Source organism: Sorex fumeus, unplaced genomic scaffold, assembly GCF_029834395.1.
Source record: "Sorex fumeus unplaced genomic scaffold, SorFum_2.1 ptg000009l, whole genome shotgun sequence".
NCBI lineage: Eukaryota > Metazoa > Chordata > Mammalia > Eulipotyphla > Soricidae > Sorex > Sorex fumeus.
The window spans coordinates 30,800,477-30,820,798 of NW_026606066.1; the positions used below are offsets into that span (position 1 = coordinate 30,800,477).

The 20,322-nt window shown below is 41.0% G+C and overlaps 1 protein-coding gene across 1 annotated transcript in view; it reads right to left on the minus strand.

The window, feature by feature from the left end:
* The window catches only part of PDE11A (phosphodiesterase 11A), a 461,319-nt gene that overhangs the window by 141,539 nt on the left and 299,458 nt on the right, over positions 1 to 20,322 (minus strand). The window contains exon 10 of the mRNA XM_056110237.1: positions 15,470 to 15,520. Within this exon, the coding sequence (XP_055966212.1) occupies positions 15,470 to 15,520 (51 nt within the window). The remainder of the gene's footprint in view (positions 1 to 15,469; positions 15,521 to 20,322) is intronic.

Sequence of the window (20,322 nt, forward strand, 5' to 3'; positions counted from 1 at the left end):
AACTCGGGGTTAACTGTTCATACACAAATCTGCCAAAGAGCCTCTAGGAAAGAATGTCCTTCTATTAATTGAATTCTAATGAGGCCAGGAAGTAGATTAGGAATAGAGTTATTTTACTGGGAACTTCGACTTAAGCCCTGAATATAAGGATGCTTGGTCTATTTGGTCTCCTTAATTCTCCACTGAGGTCCAAACTAAATCACAAAACAGTGACTTCTAAAGGATTCTGTGGGTGATTGGTTGATACAAGTGAAGGAGGCTTTTCTGATTATTCATCAGATTCTCCAGTTAAAGTTTATTAGAAAGATGCGACTATATGACCCTATAAGGTAGCTCGTGATGAAAAGAGGCTAAGACAATTGAACGGGTCCTTCCCTGAAATTACATTTATTTGTAACATTTGGTTGAGTTTTGAAGGCCAGATCAGGTGACCTTTAGATTAGCTATGAAAATAATTTGGGAGAAAATAAAGGTAATCTAAGGAAATAATATAATTTTCTTTTTAATGATGCAATCTAAATAAAGTTAAGGAAGCCCCCACTGCTCTTTCTCGCCGCCTGCGTTCCATGGTCTTGGGCTGCTTCCCACCCAGGATGGCCAATGCCATGGGTGGACAAAGGAGGAAACAGGGGTCAGGCTGGTTGGTGATCAGTTGCTGTTTATTCCATTCTCCCCACATGCCTGTTCCAGTCTAACTAAACTCCCCGTTCTAGTCTCACACTGCCCTTCATTCCTGTCTCCTTCTGTCTCTCCTGCTCATCTCTCTGCCGCTCCATCCCACTGCCTGGTCTCTCTCTCATCTTTCACCAACTCCTCACATTGGGAGTAGTCACCATACCCAGGTCCAATTAACATATGAAAGCACTTCTTCTCAAGGGCAAAATACCACTAAGGGGCTCTCCTGAGTCCAATAACTTAATTAATATCTTAACTAACATCCTAATTCTACTTCTTAATATTAGTTATTTTGTATGGACACAGTAACAGATACATTGAGCTTGTAGGGTGACTCTTCTGGGAACATCTCGATATAGATCTCAGACTACAGTGCTCAGACCAGATTTAACTTTCCTAACCAGAGCAGGGTCCTATCCAGTTGTTACTTTTTGGATCATGACAGATTTTGTCCACGACCATGCTCTTAACCTATAGTTAAGTATTATGGTGCTGTGGTCTGGCCCATTTTGATGCCAGGGTAGCTCACAGCTTGCCCTGGGTCATCTATCCCTCGTTGGAACCCTGTTTTGGGGGTGCTAGGAAGTAAGGGCAACTGAGGCTTAAGTCAAGAGAACAGATGACCAGGAGTGAATATCATCCTGAGTCAATTAACTCCCAAGTTACAAAAGCATAGCTTTAACTGTCTTCTTGTGTCTATACAAAAAGGACTTTGCTCTGAATTAACTATGCAAAGGACTTAAGGAGAAGACAAAAGCAATATTTACAAGTTAACAGAATCTGATTAGGAGATAAAGGTGATTGACTGGTTGGGGAAGCAGAGCACATAAAAAGAAGTTAAAATAAACACAGAAGACCAGCACTGTCATGGGAGTGACCCAATAAACCTAAGCTCCCTGTGGCAAGGCAGAAAGGACAAACCAATGTTATCCTACATGCGGAAAAGCATTTTAGCAGACAGATCACTGGTGGATGTCACCCAAAACTTGAAAATTTAAGGAGCTGTCATGAGCATCCCTTCCATGCGTCCAGGGGATGTGTGCTTCTCATAGGGCATGGGCAGGAATGATAGAAAATAAGTCAATCTCTAAGAGTTCTATGTACACATATTTCATCTCTTATAGTTTTGTCAGCCTTGTACCTTTCTCCTTTCTCGGGGATCAGGTCCTCTTCTATCCTAACCAGGTATCTCCTCCACTTCGGAACTGACATATTCTTCTCTGACCACACCTTTGTCCCTTTGTCACACTTGATTGACCCCCCAGGGTGGGCACTTGACTTAGGCTGACCAATTAGAACTCTTCCCTGCAATTCTGTAAGCAGGAAATTGAGAATATGTCTTTCTAGAGAGAGTTCCTGAATAGAAGAGCTTGAGCTCCTTAGACAAAGGTCCTAGAAACCTGTTTGTAAAGAAAGGCTGCAGAGAGCACATGCTAGGAAGATGCTCTGCAAATTTGACCTGAGGAGCTACCTGCAGGAAAGTTTTAGACTGCATAGAAGAAAGAGATGTTTGCTGCAGAGTCAGTGGGCAGCCATCTGGGGAAAGGTATTCCTGAAGCACTTGGTTTTGCAGGTGCACATTCCATGGAGCATGTTTTCCTTTAGGTACGCACTGTGCTCCCATTTGTAATCCTTCCTGGGATTGCATGTTTGTGTGAGAGGAACCTTCTATCTACATAGAGGAAGGAAAGAGAGTTTTCACCTAGAACCTTCGTTACAATTCCATCTTGACTTCACATTTGTGAATTACTCTGTAGTGGGAGAAATAATAGAGAGAGAGAGAGAGAGAGAGAGAGAGAGAGAGAGCGCTTGATCACTCGCCAGGCAGATCACTGGCCTATTCTAACAACACAAAGCTTGGACCTTTGGTCTTTAAGCAGGTTATCAAAATAATCAGCCATTTCTCTAGCACATCACTCTCAGAGAACCAGAGGAAAGCCGCTTTAAGGAGATCACTGATTATTTGAAAGATACTTCCAGCAGAAGCATAAATTCTCCAACATCATCCAGAGAGGGAAGGTCCTGTGTTTCCTTCTTCCCTCATTCTTCTCTGAAGTCTAAAGCTTTCCTGCTGGTGGTACAAAGTACAAAGTGTTCTTCCTTGAAACCCAGCAACAATGTCTCACAGAGTTGTCAGACAGATTTTAATTCAGTACCGGGGATGGCCACCTGTTCTTACAGAAATCGTGAGCTTGGTTTTCATAGAACTCTGTCTGTAATGGTGAGATCATTTAGCACATGAATTGTTTGGGATTTATCTTTCATGTCGGGGGCAGGGCAGGGGCACTGGGGGTAGGGGTTGCTTTTAGGTTCCACAAACCTATCCCTTGAAGTTGACACTCCAAAATGTTAATAGTGGAGAAAGCACATCTGCTAAGCAGTGGGACTTCATCACTTAACAAACCATGTCACCAAGAACAAACAAGCAAACAGAATCACACTAGGGGTGGAGGTCCTGTGGACGTCTGAACTTGGGCAGTAAACAGCTAAACCATAATTACAGAAGGCTTACAATCAAAGCTTGAGGTCAGGGCCATGTCACAACAAGAAGAACTTAAAACAAATAGGGTTCCATGTCATTTTTAAAGGAGTTATGACAAAGTCAGTATGCCCACTCCTATTTCAATCACTTAGTTTGATTGTTCTAATGAATTGGGCTTTTCTCTGTGCCTTGGTCTCATTATCTCTAAAATAAGGCAAGTTGCGGTTGGAATTTTCTGAAAGATTAAACAGGTTAATACACGATAAGCACAGAGCATAGGGCTGGTCCACAGTGAAATGTGAAATGCTTTTTAGTTGGTAGAGGATCAACACACTAGACACACTATTTCCAGTGAAATAAGAGCTCCCTGGCACTTTGAATCAAGAGCTCTGCAGTCAGAATAGCGATATTCTTAAGCAATATTTGAAAGTATATAGTGATTGGTATCATGTTATACTACAGTAAGCCCAGAAAATGTATTTTAAAGTCTAGCCACCTGTAGGTGCCTAACAGCAGGCTAGTGTTTAAGACTTTTATCCCTGGACAGCTTGAAGAAAAATCTGTTTTCTGGCAAGCTCTCTCCAACTCATCTCACACTTTCTCATTTACAAGCATGAGCTTAGTTACAGTGGGCATGAAAGAAGTACCTGTAAAAACTGCCCTGGACATCTAAAAGGGAAATCCCCACCAGCTGCATGGTGCCAGCTGGTGGGATGGCGATGCAGTAGGGTAAAATCTCTTTTGAGCTTGGAACTTCTCTACCTTGTGATCTGGCAGAAAGGATTCTTGAGTGTCTTGTTACTGTAACAGATTTTTCAAATTTTATTAACATTCTTGCTTGCTCATAGCCAAATTACTTTAGTCCTAACCAAATGTCTTGCTGGAGACCTCGGTCTGTATTTGATGGCAGTCTTAGAGTATTCTCCAGGGTTACTTTTGTTCAGAAGAGCTGAGTTTAATTTCTTAGTTTCATGTATGTGTTAAACTTAAATATAGCAAAATCCTACATATCTACTGTATCACTGACTACAGAAGCCAGACTTAGGCTGTGTCTTTATGAACTACATTCACTGATTCTAGGGAGAGTAAAAGTATCCAGAACTGTAACTGTTTTACAGCCAGGCCACATTCCTGGGAAGGGGAAGAAAAATGTGTTTAATGGCTGCCCCTACTCTGGTAAGGAAAGGAATGTATTTGCAGGATTAGAGCACAGGCACACAGAGGGCTGAATTTCAGTCCTGCTGCAAGCATGCTGCAACACACAATAATAAAAAAAATTCATGGCACATCTGTCCTGCTGACCTCCACAGGCCTAGCAAACCACCTCATCCACTCCCTTCTCTGCCACCCATTGGCTGGCTCATCAGAAAACAGCAGACTAGAAGGCCAGGCTGCACACGCTTTGTTGATCAGGCTGAACCAAAGTGGAGATTTCTCTGTCCTTCCGCCTCACACCTGGGCAAATGAATAAGCTGCTTGTGTCACTAACATATTCGAGGTCATGCACATGCACAAACATTATTATATTTTGAAATTACTTTGAAACTACTGCCTTTTGGGTTTTAACCATTCTCCTAGAAATCTGGCTCAGCAAGTCTTTTCGTGGAGCAAGGATGGCACCCAGTGGCCAAAGTGCTACATCTCAGATCTCAATTTCTCAGATTCTCCAGAGCTCATCTCTTTGGGAGTAACAAATTGTCATACAATCTTTTTTTGAAAAAATTCCAAATGATATGGTTATTTCTTTAAGCTAATATACATAATACGCACACAAATGCACACACATTGAGAGATGATATGCAAAGATTAATAGAATCATAACTTCAAAAACCTTTAAACCATATTATATCTTGTGTCTTATGTTAAAAATCATCCTACTTAAAATATTATTGTTAATGTCCTTCAAATCATGTATCACCCTAGGAAATATTAGACAAACATAAACACAGCCTCACATATTATTTTATTTTATATCTCTCCAACAAATATTCCCTGGTTCATGAGTTCCCATGCCTTAAACATAGGATTTTATCTCCTGCCAGGTACTTTATTGTTAAACTGATGTTCACAATCTTACAGCCTTGTTTTCTTTCTTGCAAGGTACTTGGCAACCCGGAGAGCACAGAATGGGGCTGCTCTTTTTCCTCTCAGCTTTCCAGATGTCAAGAGATTTTTGTCCAGCTAGATAGCCAATCAGCTACGTAAGATGTCAGAATAATGGATCATATACTCTCTTGCAAAGAGTGATGCAATATCTCACAATATTGGTTGTTTCCTGTTTCCCTAGGTTTCTAAAATCAGGGCCAGATATCATATGGTTGGTACAACCACCCAAATAGCATTCGATATTGACTGCCCAAAGAGTGCCACAAAGGGTTAACTTAAATTCCTATGTTAAGTTCAGCACAAAATGCTGTTTTCTCAGACATTTATACCATTCACAATTTTTTTCCTTTGGACTTCAAATTGTCAAAAAAGGCAGGGAGATTCCAAGAATAAAAGCTGAATCAAAAAAATTATTGCAGAATAAAATTTTATGATCTTGCTCACATTTCTTAGAGGAGAATTTGGCATCAAAATCAAAACCAAAAATTGAGGAGGCAAAAAGAAAGCAAATACATCTTTCCTTTTGCTTTCCTGCCTCTTACTTGCCTCATATGCAAAATGCAGCTCTCTGAAGCCTGCTGTGACCAGGAGTTTGTGGCTCAGGTGAGAAATACTAAAATATTGAAGAAATTATTAATAAAAATTATAGGTTGTGATAGTGTTTAGTTTTCATACCAAGACAAAGACTCTTCTCTCACCTAAAATACTTATCTTCCTCACAAGTATTACTTATTATTGTCTCCTTCAAATATAATATAAATGGTGGACTCTGGAAAACTCTTACAATACATAATTAAAACAAGATGAGCTAAGTCTTCCACCCAATATCCAAATTCTTAAACAGTTGAGATTTAAAGTTTGTGTGTTCGGAAATTACAAGGACCCCCAAGACGGTCTGTCAACTTTATACTGTTCTGTGTTTATTTTCCCTTCCCTCCTAGAGATAAATTTTATAGGCTCATAAAATTAAAGCATTTTATAGCTGGAAATGGCTTTGTTTTGCAGATGAGAAGGCTTGAGACCTAGAGATTTTAAATGAACCAAAAGGGTCTGGTGGCTGCTTTGTCTACTCACATGTTCGCTGTTTCTTGTCTCAATGTGTCCTTGTCCTTACAAAGACTGTGCAAAGGGGTGGCTTTGGCCACTGAGCCTGCAAAAAATCCTTAGGTCAGACATTTTCTCCTAACCTTGTATTTCACAAGGTCCCTTGGGACCAATAGAATTATGATTCATGCACATTTTAAAGATTTCAGATGGATCCATTTCCAACTGAGAAAAAAAGCATGATGAATGACCAAAGCAGTACATAACCTGAGAAAAAGGCAGAAAGGACAGAATACAGGGTCACTCAAATCTGAAAAGAATTGGAGAAGCATCAGATATTCAAGAAAATCATAGATTTTTTTAAAATTAGCAAGGTAGTCCTAGCAGGATCCAAGAATGAAGAATCTTATTTAATACTGAAGCAATTGCTGAATTGGTAAGAATTAAAGGCATTTGCCCAGAAGATAAAAAGAGACACTGTCTTTGTCAAACTCTTCAGAGGGAATATCCTAAATGAAGAAAATTGGTCTCTTCATCTTCATACAGTTTGGGAAGTCCAGAAAACAAATAGCTGAGAACTTCAAAAAAGAGGTTAAGACAGAATCCCTTGCAGGCACTCTGATTGTCTTTGTTCCTGTTTCAAAATTCTCCTAGCATATTGTAACTTCCTCTGCCTTCAAAATTACAAAGAGGTCGATGAATGCTGCTACTTAGCAGAAATTTCTCCAGCACCTAAGTCATGCCTTTGGATATTGTCAGTAACAGAAAGGGAGCAGAGAACTAGTACAGTGTGTAGGGCATTTACTTGCATGAGGCGGATCCCGGGCATCCCATATGATCCCCCAAGATCACCAGGAGTGATTTCTGAATGCAGAGCCAGCAGTAATCCCTGAGCACTGCTGGATGTGGCCCTCAAACAAACAAGCAAAAAAAAGGTTACAGATAGGATGCAGATAAGGATTGTCTCCTGAAAATACTCCCAGTATAAGAAGGCCCTTAGAAAGGTGCGAAAGACAAAGATCACATTGTAGAAATGGGTGCACTCAATAATGACAAGAAGAGCAAGGAGGAATCACTTTGAGAACGGCCTGACAGGTGACCCACTGAGCAAGACCAGATAGGTAGGTAGTTGGGATTTCCAGAAGGCAGAAAGAAGTAGGGGAGATGGCTATACAGGGCAGGGCAGAGAGTGGACAGAAAACAGAAAACACTAGGCAGGAGCAGGGAGAAGACTGGGAAAATAAATCGGATGTTAGAATTCAGAGAATTTCAATGTCCAATTAAAGAATCCCCAAAGACATTTATAAATATGCTTTGTGAAAAGAAAGCAGGTGTGGTCAGAAGACAGCTGCTGGCTGGGCAGTGGTGAGCAGAAGGAGCCCCGGGCAGGACCATGGAGGGAGGTGGGCTCAAGGTGGGAAGCTGCTGCCTGGGGAGAGTGAGGGTCTCCGCCTCACACGGCTGCGGTGATGGGCTGAGGAATGGAGGGTGCGGTGGGCAGGGATGCTGGGGGATGAGGATTCAAAGAGGATGGTGCAGTTAGATCCAGCATGAGCATCAGGAGGGGGTAGGGAAGGAACCCCACCTTTACGATGGTCAGGCCAGGCCCCGTTCACAGAGCGGAGGGGTCAGTTCCACCTGGAGCAACCAATGTCTCTAAGCAGAGAAAAGCAGAGAGCATGAAGAAAGGTCTGGCCAGCCTGGTCACTGTCACAGGTTTTCTGCTTTCACTAGACCACATCTGTTCCCAGGACCTGAGGCCACAAGTGAAACCTTTCCCCCAAAACCCATTCCCTTCTGTCTTTAGGCCTTTAAGTGTGACATTTAACAGGTGCTGAGAACCCACTGTACTCAGGTGTGGAAGCAAAAATGGGAAGGTGGGGGTGGGGAAAGAGGCTGGGAGACTTTCAGACTGCTTCTTTCTTCCAGAGTAGGTGACTATACCAAGGAACATCTGGAGACAGTAGCCTGGTTATGTTCCCACTGGGAAAGACTATCGCACAGTGGCTGTGGGAAAGGTAGATGAGAGTTCGGGGTAATGCAGAACGTATTTTGGTTGAGGATATCCTTGGGGAGCTGGGCACCTCACCGCTGGGTCAGTGTAGGTAAGACCAGCCCGAGCTGATAGCCCTGTGGCTCTACACCCAGCTTTCCGGTATATTTAATAATCCAGGTGATGAAGTACAACCATCTTTTATTCTGATGTGGCCTTTGATTAGAACACAATTCACAGCAAGAGCTCCACAGGAATGTGCGGACATTTGAACATAAGGCTCCCCCCCCCCCCCCCATATTTATGGATGTGTTCGGATCGCTGCCTTAGGAGCAGAAGATGCCCTTCATGGCGCTGACTCAGCAGTTTCTCTGCACTCAATTTCCTGCTGAAGCTTCACTAACTTTCCGGAACAATAAAATGAAAAAAAAAAAAAAGGCTTAACTTGAAGATTAAACTCAGCATATTTAGAGTAAAAACAACCCCTTCCTCTGGAGTGAGTGGCTAGAGGGGGAGAGAAAAGGTTAGGTTATGAGATTGTGATTGGGTATCCAAATGCCCTCTCTGCTGTTTGCGGTGCTGAGCAACAAGCCACTTGTGGGGGGGAAGGGAGTCACTGCTTGTTGAGGTTTCCAAAGGCAGCGCTTCTCAGGACAGCTACAGGGCTGAGATGGAGAGAGAAAAGAAAACGCTCCTTTCCCCCATCTGGCACCCTGTAGGGGCACAGAGACCAGCCAGAAAATGTTCCCTATGGACTGCCCAGGGGCCTCTGCCTCTTAGTACCTTGAGCTCGTGTCACCTGGTTGGAGGGTCACAGAGTTTCCTGATGTTGACACAGTGCTTTTTCTGCTGCAAGAAGCCACTGTGAGAACTGGGCTTTTTCAGATTTCAGAAACCCAGCGTCCTTATCAGGAACCAGCAGCGGCGGGAGCCGCTAGAGAAAAAGCTGCGCCCTCTGGAGGTCCAGTTAGTAAAGCACACCTTAGTGATTGCATTTAGTGCGCCAAATGGGGATCTGCACCGCTCCATTTCCTTGCACAGGGACCTGGGGACAGGGAATATTAGACAGACACTTCCACTGGCACACCCGGACCTGTGGCTCATGGTCAGCGACTTCTTATTCAACATTTCTGGATTCTCATTCTAGTATTTCATGGATCAAATGTGTCCCCTTAAAGTTGGGGTCAGGGTGGGGTAAAAGGCCTGTATATCCTACCCTATTGCTCAGTCTGTCTTCTGCCTTGCCTCAAAGGAGGCTTGAGAGTCTATTTTTGATAATTACATTCTGATTACTGCATATGAAGGACACAAGGCTACCGATTCCCTGGCACGTTGTTTTATCTATTTTTTCCAAGATATTAATTTGTATAGTAGTTTCCTTCACATTGGAAACTTGAAATACGTGAGAGGTAGTCCAAACCCCAATGCCCAACTTGAGTTATTGAAGTTTAATGACTGACGCAGTTAAACAGAGCTGTAAAGACTTCATCTCTGAATGCAGCCACAACCCAGGAGGTTTGGGACTGAAAGAAGTGATGATAGGAGGTGGCCATTTAACATGAGAATGTCCATGAATTGGTTTTAATTGGCAAACTGGTATATACAGTGATAACTCTTTGGTCTGTCCACCACGTTGGAATCTAAGAAAAAAATGCATAAAATTACAGGAGCATATAATTGGTGCACTAAACCCATTTTCTTATGTTATCACAGCTGGCATCTTTGGGTTATTAAAAGCCTTTAAACCAGTCATCTTCAAAGAAATCTAATTGTCAATATGGTCTTTATACTTTCTTCCTGTTAGCACAGAGCAGAAGAGATATAAACAGGCACTAAAATCTGCACACGTTTTCTGGGCACATGGAAGATCAGTAAATGTTAATGAGGATAAAAGCCATTCTTCAAATTCTGCTTCCTTCATTCAATGCCCAGGGCAACCAACCCATAAAGGATAAATTATTAACATAATAACCAGAATCAGACTTTTTAAAAGTCAGTTCATTAGTTCCAGGAATCTTTGTGATCTTTCCGTGTGATCTTTTCTAGGTGGCCCAACTAGAGAGTGTTTCCCAAGAAGTAAATGATATATCAGAGCCAGAGAGAATAAACTTAAGTTTTTTATATCCTTGGATGAGAAATTTTCTATTGTATGCTTACTTCCTCTGGCTGAACCATCCTGGGGTAGATCTAAAGAGGGTTTCACTTCCTAACCATCATTTCCCCACCTACCACTACCCTCAGGCATATTTTTCCCAACAAGAGAAATTGGATTAATAGAGTCACCAAATCCAACTAAACCAAACCACATATGCCCTCTCATTCCTACAGCATTCTAGAATAAGAAAATAAATTTTCATGGAGGAGTGGGAAAAGGGAAGACTAGATAAAGATGAGTGAAGTGGTATCAGTCTCATAGAAGAGATTATTAAAGACTTGCTACAGAATTTTTTAAAATATAAAATTTCTGTTCTTTTCAGAAGGTCCCCAAACTTATTTGCCTACTTCCCCTATTTTCAGAAAAGAAATTACCGAGTTATCCCCTGGAGATCTACCTTCTTTAATTGAATGGTGAGCATCCCCCAATCGCTCCTGAAGCTACATCCCCCTCCCCATCCCCACCTCCCCGCAATTATTCCAGCATGCCCCCTTGAAGGCTGTCATTAGCATAACCCACTTTGGGAAACACTGATTTAGATCATGTGACCTGGGAGTCCAAATGATAGTGAACAGAATTTTGTTAATGGTACACATCACAGATCTCTGTCTCTCCCACTCTCTTCCGGGAGTCCTCAGTGTGCACCTAATTGTCTAAAACTGTGACACTCAGTGCTTGAGTCTTCCAGGGTTACCTGTCCTATTACAGGAGGAAGTCCTCCTCTAGCTCCTCAGGACACACCCTCTCATGGGGCTGCTGCTTTCTATTGTGTGTTATTGTGTGTGATTGATGTTTTGGATCCTTTGTGCTCTCAGGATCATTCAGAGCACCAAAACCACACCCAAGCCTTTTTGCCAGTCATTTCTCAGCTGAGACCATAGATTCAACTCTTGGATCTCTTGCTGCACTTGGAATGATCCACCTAGGTCCAGTCATTGAGTTTGTACCAGAAAGAGTCCTTGACTCAGTAGGTCTCTCAGTTTCTCACTGACCCTTCCAGACATGTCTGCATAGTAACATAGTGAAACCCAGGAGCATTGTATTTGAATGCAGTATTTGAAAGTGTGCATTTAATATCATGATCCTTCTCAGCACTTGATGATTTTAAAATGCTTTTCTTCTTCAACTCTGACTTACTCGCTGAATCACTGATTAATTGTCTGATCCCAAATGGGCATATTCCAATACACTGAGAATCAACTTTCTGGCTCAATATTCAAATCATTGTGCATATACACACTTCTTTCTTTCTTTCTTTCTTTCTTTCTTTCTTTCTTTCTTTCTTTCTTTCTTTCTCTCTCTCTCTCCTTCCTTCCTTCCTTCCTTCCTTCCTTCCTTCCTTCCTTCCTCGCTCTCTCTCACACACACTCTCTGTTTCACATACACACACAAATCTACTAATATTGAGTTTTTGGATCATAGCAGGTAGTGCTCAGGGCATAATACTCGCTCTGTGTTCAGGAATAACTCCTGACAGTGCTTGGCAGACATATGTGGTGCCAAGGTTCAAATTGGGTTGGACCACTAGCAGGGCAACTGCCTTACCTCCTGAACTATCTCTCCATTTTTGTACACACACACTCACACATTTAAAATTATCACTCTTAAGAAAGACTACAGAAAGCAAAGATTACAATATATTTGAATATAACAGTTTTGACTATGTATATTGGTCAAGTCATAGCATGTGTATGCTGTGACTTGCCTGTAATGTTTGAAAATTACCACTGCACTGACATTATTGTACAATTTCATAGAATGCTTTTCAGTGTCTCTGTGCAGAGTTATTTAAATTTTGTTTTGTTTTGGTGTTGAGTCACACCTGGAGTGCTCAGGGCTTACTCCTGTCTTGGTACTCAGGAGTTACTCCTGGCAGGGTTCAGGGGCTCATATAGGTGCTAGGGATTGAATCCAAGTCAGTGGTGTGCAAGATAAGTGTCTTAACTGCTGTACTATATCTCCAGCCCCCGTGCAGGGTTATTTTAAGCATTCTACATTTAAATGTTATTATTGCAGTTAGAAGACATTCTCCACCAATTATTATAATGTTTTATTTACTTTGTATATCAAGGATAAAACCCATTAAGTTAAAATTATCTGCTATATTTCAATTACATTGTAATAAGATATCTGCTATTATCTTACACGATAAAATCTGGAATAAATTTGTTAAACCAAGAGTCTTGATAATTTTAGGATAAAATAACCCTTTGTTCTCAAATTTAAATATTTCATATTTTCAGTATATTTATGAGCTGTCACTGTCACTGTCCTCCCGTTGTTCATCGATTTGCTCGAGCGGGCCCAGTAACGTCTCCATTGGAGATTTTGTTGTTACTGTGTCTGGCATATCGAATACGTCACGGGGAGCTTGCCAGGTTCTGCTGTGCAGGCGAGATACTCTCGGTAGCTTGCCGGGCTCTCCGAGAGGGGCGGAGGAATCGAACTCGGGTCGACCATGTTAGCTGCGTGCAAGGAAAGTGCCCTACCACTGTGCTATTGTAGCAAGTTTAAGACAATGGGAGTTTCCTTTTGTAACTTGGGAGTTAATTGACTCCAGATAATATTACCTCCTGAGCATCTATTCTCTTGACTTAAGCCCTTACTTCCTAGCACCTCAAAAGAAGGGTCCCAACGAGGGACTGGAAGGACCTAGGGCAAGCGGTGAGCTACTCCAGCATCAAAAAGGGCCAGGCCAAAGTGCCATAATACTTAACTATAGGTTAAGAACATGGTCATGGACAAATTCTGTCATGATCCAAAAAGTAACAACTGGAATAGGACCCTGCTCGGGTTAGGAAAGATTAATCTGACCTGAGCACTGTAGTCTGAGATCTATAGTGAGATCTCCCCAGAAGAGTCGCAATGTATCAATGTATCTCAATGTATCTGTTACTGTGTCCATACAAAATAACTAACATTAAGAAGTAGAATTAAGATGTTAATTAAGATGTTAATTAAGTTATTGGACTAAAGGAGGAGAAAAACCCTTAGGTGGTATTTCCACCCTTAAGCCTGATTGGGTGATCAGGAAGGACTTTTTATATGTTGATTGTGCTACCCCCAGTGCAGGGAGTTGGTGGCAGAGGAGAGACCAGGGCAGCAAGATGGAGCACGGAGAGACTAGCAAGGGGACAGAGGGAAGGGAAGAATGCAGGAGCTGGTGCGTGGACAGATGAGAGACAAGGCTGCAAGAGGGAGCGCGGAGAAATGAGCGGGAGAAACAGGAGGAGACAGGAATGAGGGGCAGCATGAGACTAGAATGGGGAACTTAGTGAGATTGGAACAGGCATGGGGGCAAATGAAATAAATGGCAACTGATCATCAACCAGCTTGGCGGCCTTGTTTCCTCCCTTGTCTGCCCAAGGCAATGGCTGAGACCACTGAATGTGGGCAAGAAGAGAGAGAGAGAGAGAGAGAGAGAGAGAGAGAGAGAGAGAGAGCGCTGCTTGGGGCTTTCCCTAGTTGCCAGATTACACAATAAACAACAATGGTTTTTAATATTTTCTAAATGATTAACTAATGACTAATAACTACTGAGTTCTAGAACACTAGTGTTTTTTTGTTTTTGTTTTTGTTGTTGTTGTTGTTGTTGGTTTGCTTGTTGACTATTTCAGTCATACCTGGCAGTACTCAAGGGTTACTCCTGGTTCTGCACTCAGGAGTTACTCCTGAATGTGCTCTGGGGACTATAGGTGGTGCTGGGGATCAAACCTGGGTAGGCAAAGGGCAAAGCAAATTCCATACTTGCTGTACTTACTCGCTTCAGCCCCCTCCAATTCTAGTGTGTTTTAGAATTTCTTTACTAATTTGTTCATTCATTCATCCATTCAACACATACTTACTGACTGTTATGTTCTGTGAACTGTAAAATGCTGAAAACCAGAACAGTGAACAGACATCACACATAATGGCTGGGCTGGAGAAAGCTTGTCTTGCATGCAGACAGACAGAACACAGGGTGGCTACATGCAAAGAAAGTACCCTACTCATTGTACAATCTCTCTGGTCCCACTACTCTGAATTGAGACTTTCCTCTGTTGAGTTTGTTTATTAGTGGGACTCAACTCTAATGATTTGACTCCATTACAAACTTCAAAGTTCTCTGCTGCATTTTCTCAGTAAGAGAAAATGAATTCTGAGAAGATCATCGATTAGGTGTTATTACATACAAACATTATAATACGGTCTACCATCCTACTTGTGGCTGTGATAGCTTACCTGATAACTTCTAAGTCTTGGCAAAAACTTAAAAAGAAGACAACAAAACTTCCAAAAGGAAGGAAAATTAGGTTCCCCATGCCTCGTGTTTTACCATTGATGATTAGAAAAGCAGAAAAAGATATAAAATTTTGATTTTTTTAAGGAAATGGGAGTTGTTAAGGCAAAAGATACGGGTAAAATGTGTCATATTGTGCCTAGTTCACTGTAAGCATTTGGTAAGCTTTTATCTTAATTTTTCACTTATCATACTAAATGAAGACTGCCTTGGAGATTTTCAATGAACAACGAATATTCAATACCAAAACCAGTGCCAAAACTTGGTGTCAAATTCTCATTATATTATACAGATCCCACTTCAAGCCCCCCATCCCACTTACTTCACAAAGAGGAAGAAATAAATACTTAAGCACTTAAATTACTATGAATGGTATATATGCATCCTCCTCTTTCCCATTAAAATGGAAATACCAAACACGCCTTTGCCTAGATTTATGCCCTCTGCATCCACTAGGCAGTGGCTATAGAGGCAGGTAACAAAAAATTGGAAAGTCGCATACAATCTCATTTCACTCACTGAGATGGAAGCCAGGGTACCGACCAATGGTACAGCAGGTAGGGCACTTGCCTTAAATGCAGCAGCCAATCCGGATTCAATCCCCTCAGCACCACATAGGGTCCCCAAGTCTGCCAGGAGTGATCCCTGAGCTCAGAGCTCAGAGTAAACCCTAAGCACCCCTGGGTGTGACCTAAAAATCCTTAAAAAAAAGATGAAAACCATTTCCTTTCTTACCTTAAACTTGTCAACTTCAGCTTTGGAACAAGTCGCATGGTATGATAGCACCTGATTAGAAGAAGAAGAAGAAGAAAAAAGGAAAACTTTAATTGAGTACGAATATTTTATGAAATTCTTCTGACTTAAAAATAAACTTGCTGGAGTTGGGGAAAAAGTTCAAAGGGTTAGAGGCACTTATTTCGCACTGAGAGGTTCCAAACTTATTTCCTGTCACTTTATGATACCCTAAGCACTGCTGAGTATGGCCTCAGCTGATGGCACCCAAGCATCAATGGATAGAGCCTTGGTGGTTTTCAAATACCTACGGTTCTATGGTAGTAGCCTTGGTGGTGCTATGAGCAGCACCATGGCTGGATTCCGGCATACACGTATCAGAACTTCACAACCAAGACAGGTATTTCCAGGGGTGGCCCTTAGGTCACCTGATCATAGCTTGGGAATGCAGAGCTTTCTTTATTTCCCCAAAAATGTTTTGCTCACATATATCTCCTTGATACATAGTTGTGGATTTATTGTATGACAAATTTCTAGTAAGAGTCTATACATAAATGATCTGTGTAATTACAGTGTGCCATACTTAAAGGACCAAAGCCAAGGTTAAAGGCTGAGTATTTTATACTAGTTTAAAAATATATTTATGAACATATGCAAAGTTATTAAATATACGTATATATATTTAAAACTACAATTTCAGCACTATTGAAACCATGTTACTTAAACTACAATAAGTATTTAAAAATAAACGGCATTTCCCATGAAATAATTTGTGGAAATATCTAATACCCACTAATTCTAACTAATGACAAAACTCTCTCTCTCTCTCTCTCTCTCTCTTGGGTCACACCCTGTGATGCTCAGGGGTTACTCCTGGCTCTACACTCATGAATTACTCCTAGCAGTGTTTGAAGGACTATAATGGATGCTGGTGGTTGAACCTGGGTTATCCATATGCAGGGCAAATGCCCTACCTGCTGTAGTATCATTCTGGCCTCATAACTAAACTTACCATAGATACATCAATCCAGCAATACTCTAGTTACGAGGTTGTCAACATCTAGTAATTTGGGGGGAGGATGCCACACCCAGCAGTGCTTAAGTCTTACTCGTGGCTTTGTGCTCAGGAATCACTCCTGGGGGCTCAAGGGACAATATGGGGTACTGGAGATTAAACCTGACTTGGCCATGTACAAAGCAAATACTCTACCCACTATAAAACTGCTCTGTCCCTGACATCTTGTTATTTTTTTTTTAGTTATTTTTAATAGGTATTTTCAACCCCTAATTAAATTTGTTCTTTAGATTCCATTTGTTATGATAAATTTTAATTTAAATGTCATTAGGATTTCTTTACATTTATAAGTCCCGTTTTGCAGATTTTATCTACAAAAATTCTATTTACTTAATTAAGATTGTTGAGAGGGATTTTTGGGTCATTTGTGGAGTGGTGCATCACTGGTGTTGGTATTGGAGTTGGGAACATTATGTGCCTGATAGCCTTGTGTCACAACCCTGTAAGTCACGGTGCCAGAAAAAATCACTGTAGCACTGTAGCACTGTCCTCCCATTGTTCATCGATATGCTTGAGCGGGACCAGTAACGTCTCCATTGTGAGACTTGCTACTGTCTTTGCCATATTGAATACGTCAGGGGTAGTTTGCCAGGCTTTGTCGTGCGGGCGAGATACTCTCGGTAGCTTGCCAGGCTCTTTGAGAGGGGCAGAGGAATCGAACCCGGTTTGGTCGGCCCGCTACGTGCAAGGTAGACACCAGAAAAAACGTTTTTAAAGGAAAACAGTATGGACGATTCTCAAAAAATTAGAAATTGAGCTCCCATTTGACCCAGCAATACCACTCCTGGGAATATATCCCAGAAAGGCAAAAATGTATAGTCGAAGTGACATCTGCAATTGTTTGTTCATTGCAGCACTCTTTACAATAGCCAGAATCTGGAAAAAACCTGAGTGCCCGAGAACAGATGACTGGTTAAAGAAACTTGGTACATCTACACAATGGAGTACTATGTAGTTGTTAGAAAAGATGAAGTCATGAAATTTATATACAAGTGGTACAATATGGAAAGTATCATGCTAAGCGAAATGAGTCAGAAAGAAAGGGATAGACATAGAAAGATTGCATTCATCTGGGGAATATAAAGTAACAAAATATGAGATTAATACCCAAGAATAGCTGAGATCAGCACCAGGAGGATTACTCCATAGTTTAGAGGCCAGCCGGGAAGACGCCAGAAAAAACGTTTTTAAAGGAAAACATTCTAGGGGAAAGGGCAGCTCAGATAGAGAAGGGAGCACCAAATAAAGGGTGTTTGGAGGATCCTCCCAGGAGGGGAGATGCATGTTGAAAGTAGACTATGGACTGAACATGTTTGCCACTCAAAGCCTCTTTTGCAGACCACAGCACCCAAAAGGAGAGAGAGAACACAAGGGATTGCCCTGCCACAGAGGCAGGGTGGGATGGGAGGGATGGGGGTGGGAGGGATATTATCCATGGTGGTGGAAAATGGGCACTGGTGGAGGGATGGGTATCTGATCATTATATAATAGAAACCCAAGCACAAAAATTGTAAATCTACAACTGTACCTCATGGTGTTTCACTAATAATAAAAAATTATAATATTTTTAATATATTAAAATATTTTTCTGATTTAAAAAAAAATTCCCTCCAAACCTCAAGCTGAAATTCAAATCGCCGCCACCAGGTGGTGCTTAGCCAAGCATTTGGTATTGAACTCTCCTCGCTTCCTTTATTATTTTAAAAAAATGTTAACTCCACTAATTTGAAACTATTTGAATCGGTTTGAATTATCAGTGAAACAGATAATTATTAAATTTTAAGACTTTTGTCTTCCCCAAATTATTTCTTTCTGTTTAATATTGATTTGCAAAGCTTTAAATATATATGTATAGATATTAGATCTAATTCCTCTGTTAGATTCATGTTTTGTTACTATCTACCAGTCTGAGGCTTGCCTATTAATTTTCTTTTAATAAGGCAAATCTCACAGTGTTACCGGGCCCACTCAAGCAATATCGATGAACAACGAGAGGACAGTGATAGTGACAGTAACAGGTAAGTTTTTACAATGTTTTAATTATTTTTTTGTTTTATGGGCCACACCTGGCTGTGCTCAGAGCTCTGAGCTCAGGTTACTACTGGGGGGATTCTGGGGATCATATGGGATGCTGGGAATACAGAGAAAGTGCCCTCCCGCTATACTATTATTCCTCTCCACAATGAGGGCAGGGCTGGAGCGATAGCACAGCAGGTAGGGAGTCTGCCTCACACGCAGCCCACATGGCCAACCCGAGTTCGATTCCTCCGCCCCTCTCGGAGAGCCCAGCAAGCTACCGAGAGTATTCGATATGCCAGACACAGTAACAACAAAGTCTCCAATGGAGACGTTACTGGGCCTGCTCGAGCAAATCGATGATCAACGGGAGGGCCTTTACTTACTTTACTTTTACAATGAGGGCAAAAGGAAACAAGGCATTAAGGGAGGCTATCTAGATCACCCTGTCGCCTATGTTTTAGAAATTAGAAGGACAGAGAAGGAATGTAATGAGGGAAGGGGAGAGTAAGAAGAGGCAGAAGGGAGGTAACAAGGGCAGGGGTCAGGGGCATGGGCACATTGGTGGGGAGAGGTATGGCGTATGCATATATCTAAACCACAGAGCCAACAACACTATAAACATTAGACCCAAACGACAATGACAAAACTGAAAAATGTGTCTCTCAAGGAGGCAGGCTGGTAGTGAGAGGGAACTTGGAGATGCTGGTGGAGCAAAATTTACACCGGCACTGAGATCAGTGTTGGAACATTGTATGTATTGATTCTATGACACTCTTGATCAAGAATTGTTAGGAGGGCCCATGGGATTGATTGGTAGTATTTCCAGATTTAGTAGATAAAAATATAGGATATACAGTTAAATTTTCTAACAATAGTTTCAGTGCTTGAGACATATTTCTACTAAAATAGATTATGTTGATTTGAAATCGAGATTTAACTGGGAATCTTGTGTTTTTACCTAGCAACCCTATTTTTACTTTCCCTAAATTAAGAATGCTGAAAAAATATGCAAAACTCTAAGACAAATCCATAAATATTCCTGATTATTTTCAGCATAGCCAACATTAAAAAAGAGAACCACTGATGTTCTTTATTTATGTGACACACAATAAATTATTATAAATATATCATAAATTGATAATTGTACATATAAAATAAATTTTGGTATATTCCTAACATATACTACTACCTGGCACAACAATATACATAGTAAATTTCTATAGCTGAGAATAAAGCCTAACATATTAAAGAATTATACTTTCAAAACTGCTATTGTCAAATTAAATTAGTTTCCTCTATAATACCATATCATATTAATTTAAAGGGATTTCTAAAGTTCTATATATTATATTGTGAATCTAGACAAGCCACCTATTTTAGGTATAATAACTTTGAGTATAATTTTTTTATTGCATCATATTTAAAATTTGAAGCTTTTGAAAATTATAATTGCATAAACAATTTATGAGGAAAAATGTTAAGTTATAAAAATTTAGCCATAACATATATATAGCATTTAATCTTTTGATAACTAAATAAAGTTTGTATAAAATGTGCATATAAAATAAACACCATTTTTCACCACCAATGTCCTCAGTTTCCCTCCCCCTCCCCAATCTGCTCTATGGCAGGTAGGCACTTTTCACTTTTCCTTTCTTTCTCTTTCTCTCTCTTTCTCTCTCCTTCTTTTTGGCCGTGATGGTTCCCAATACAGACACTGAAAGGTTATCATGTATATTCCTTTGCCTTCTTTCAGCATTCA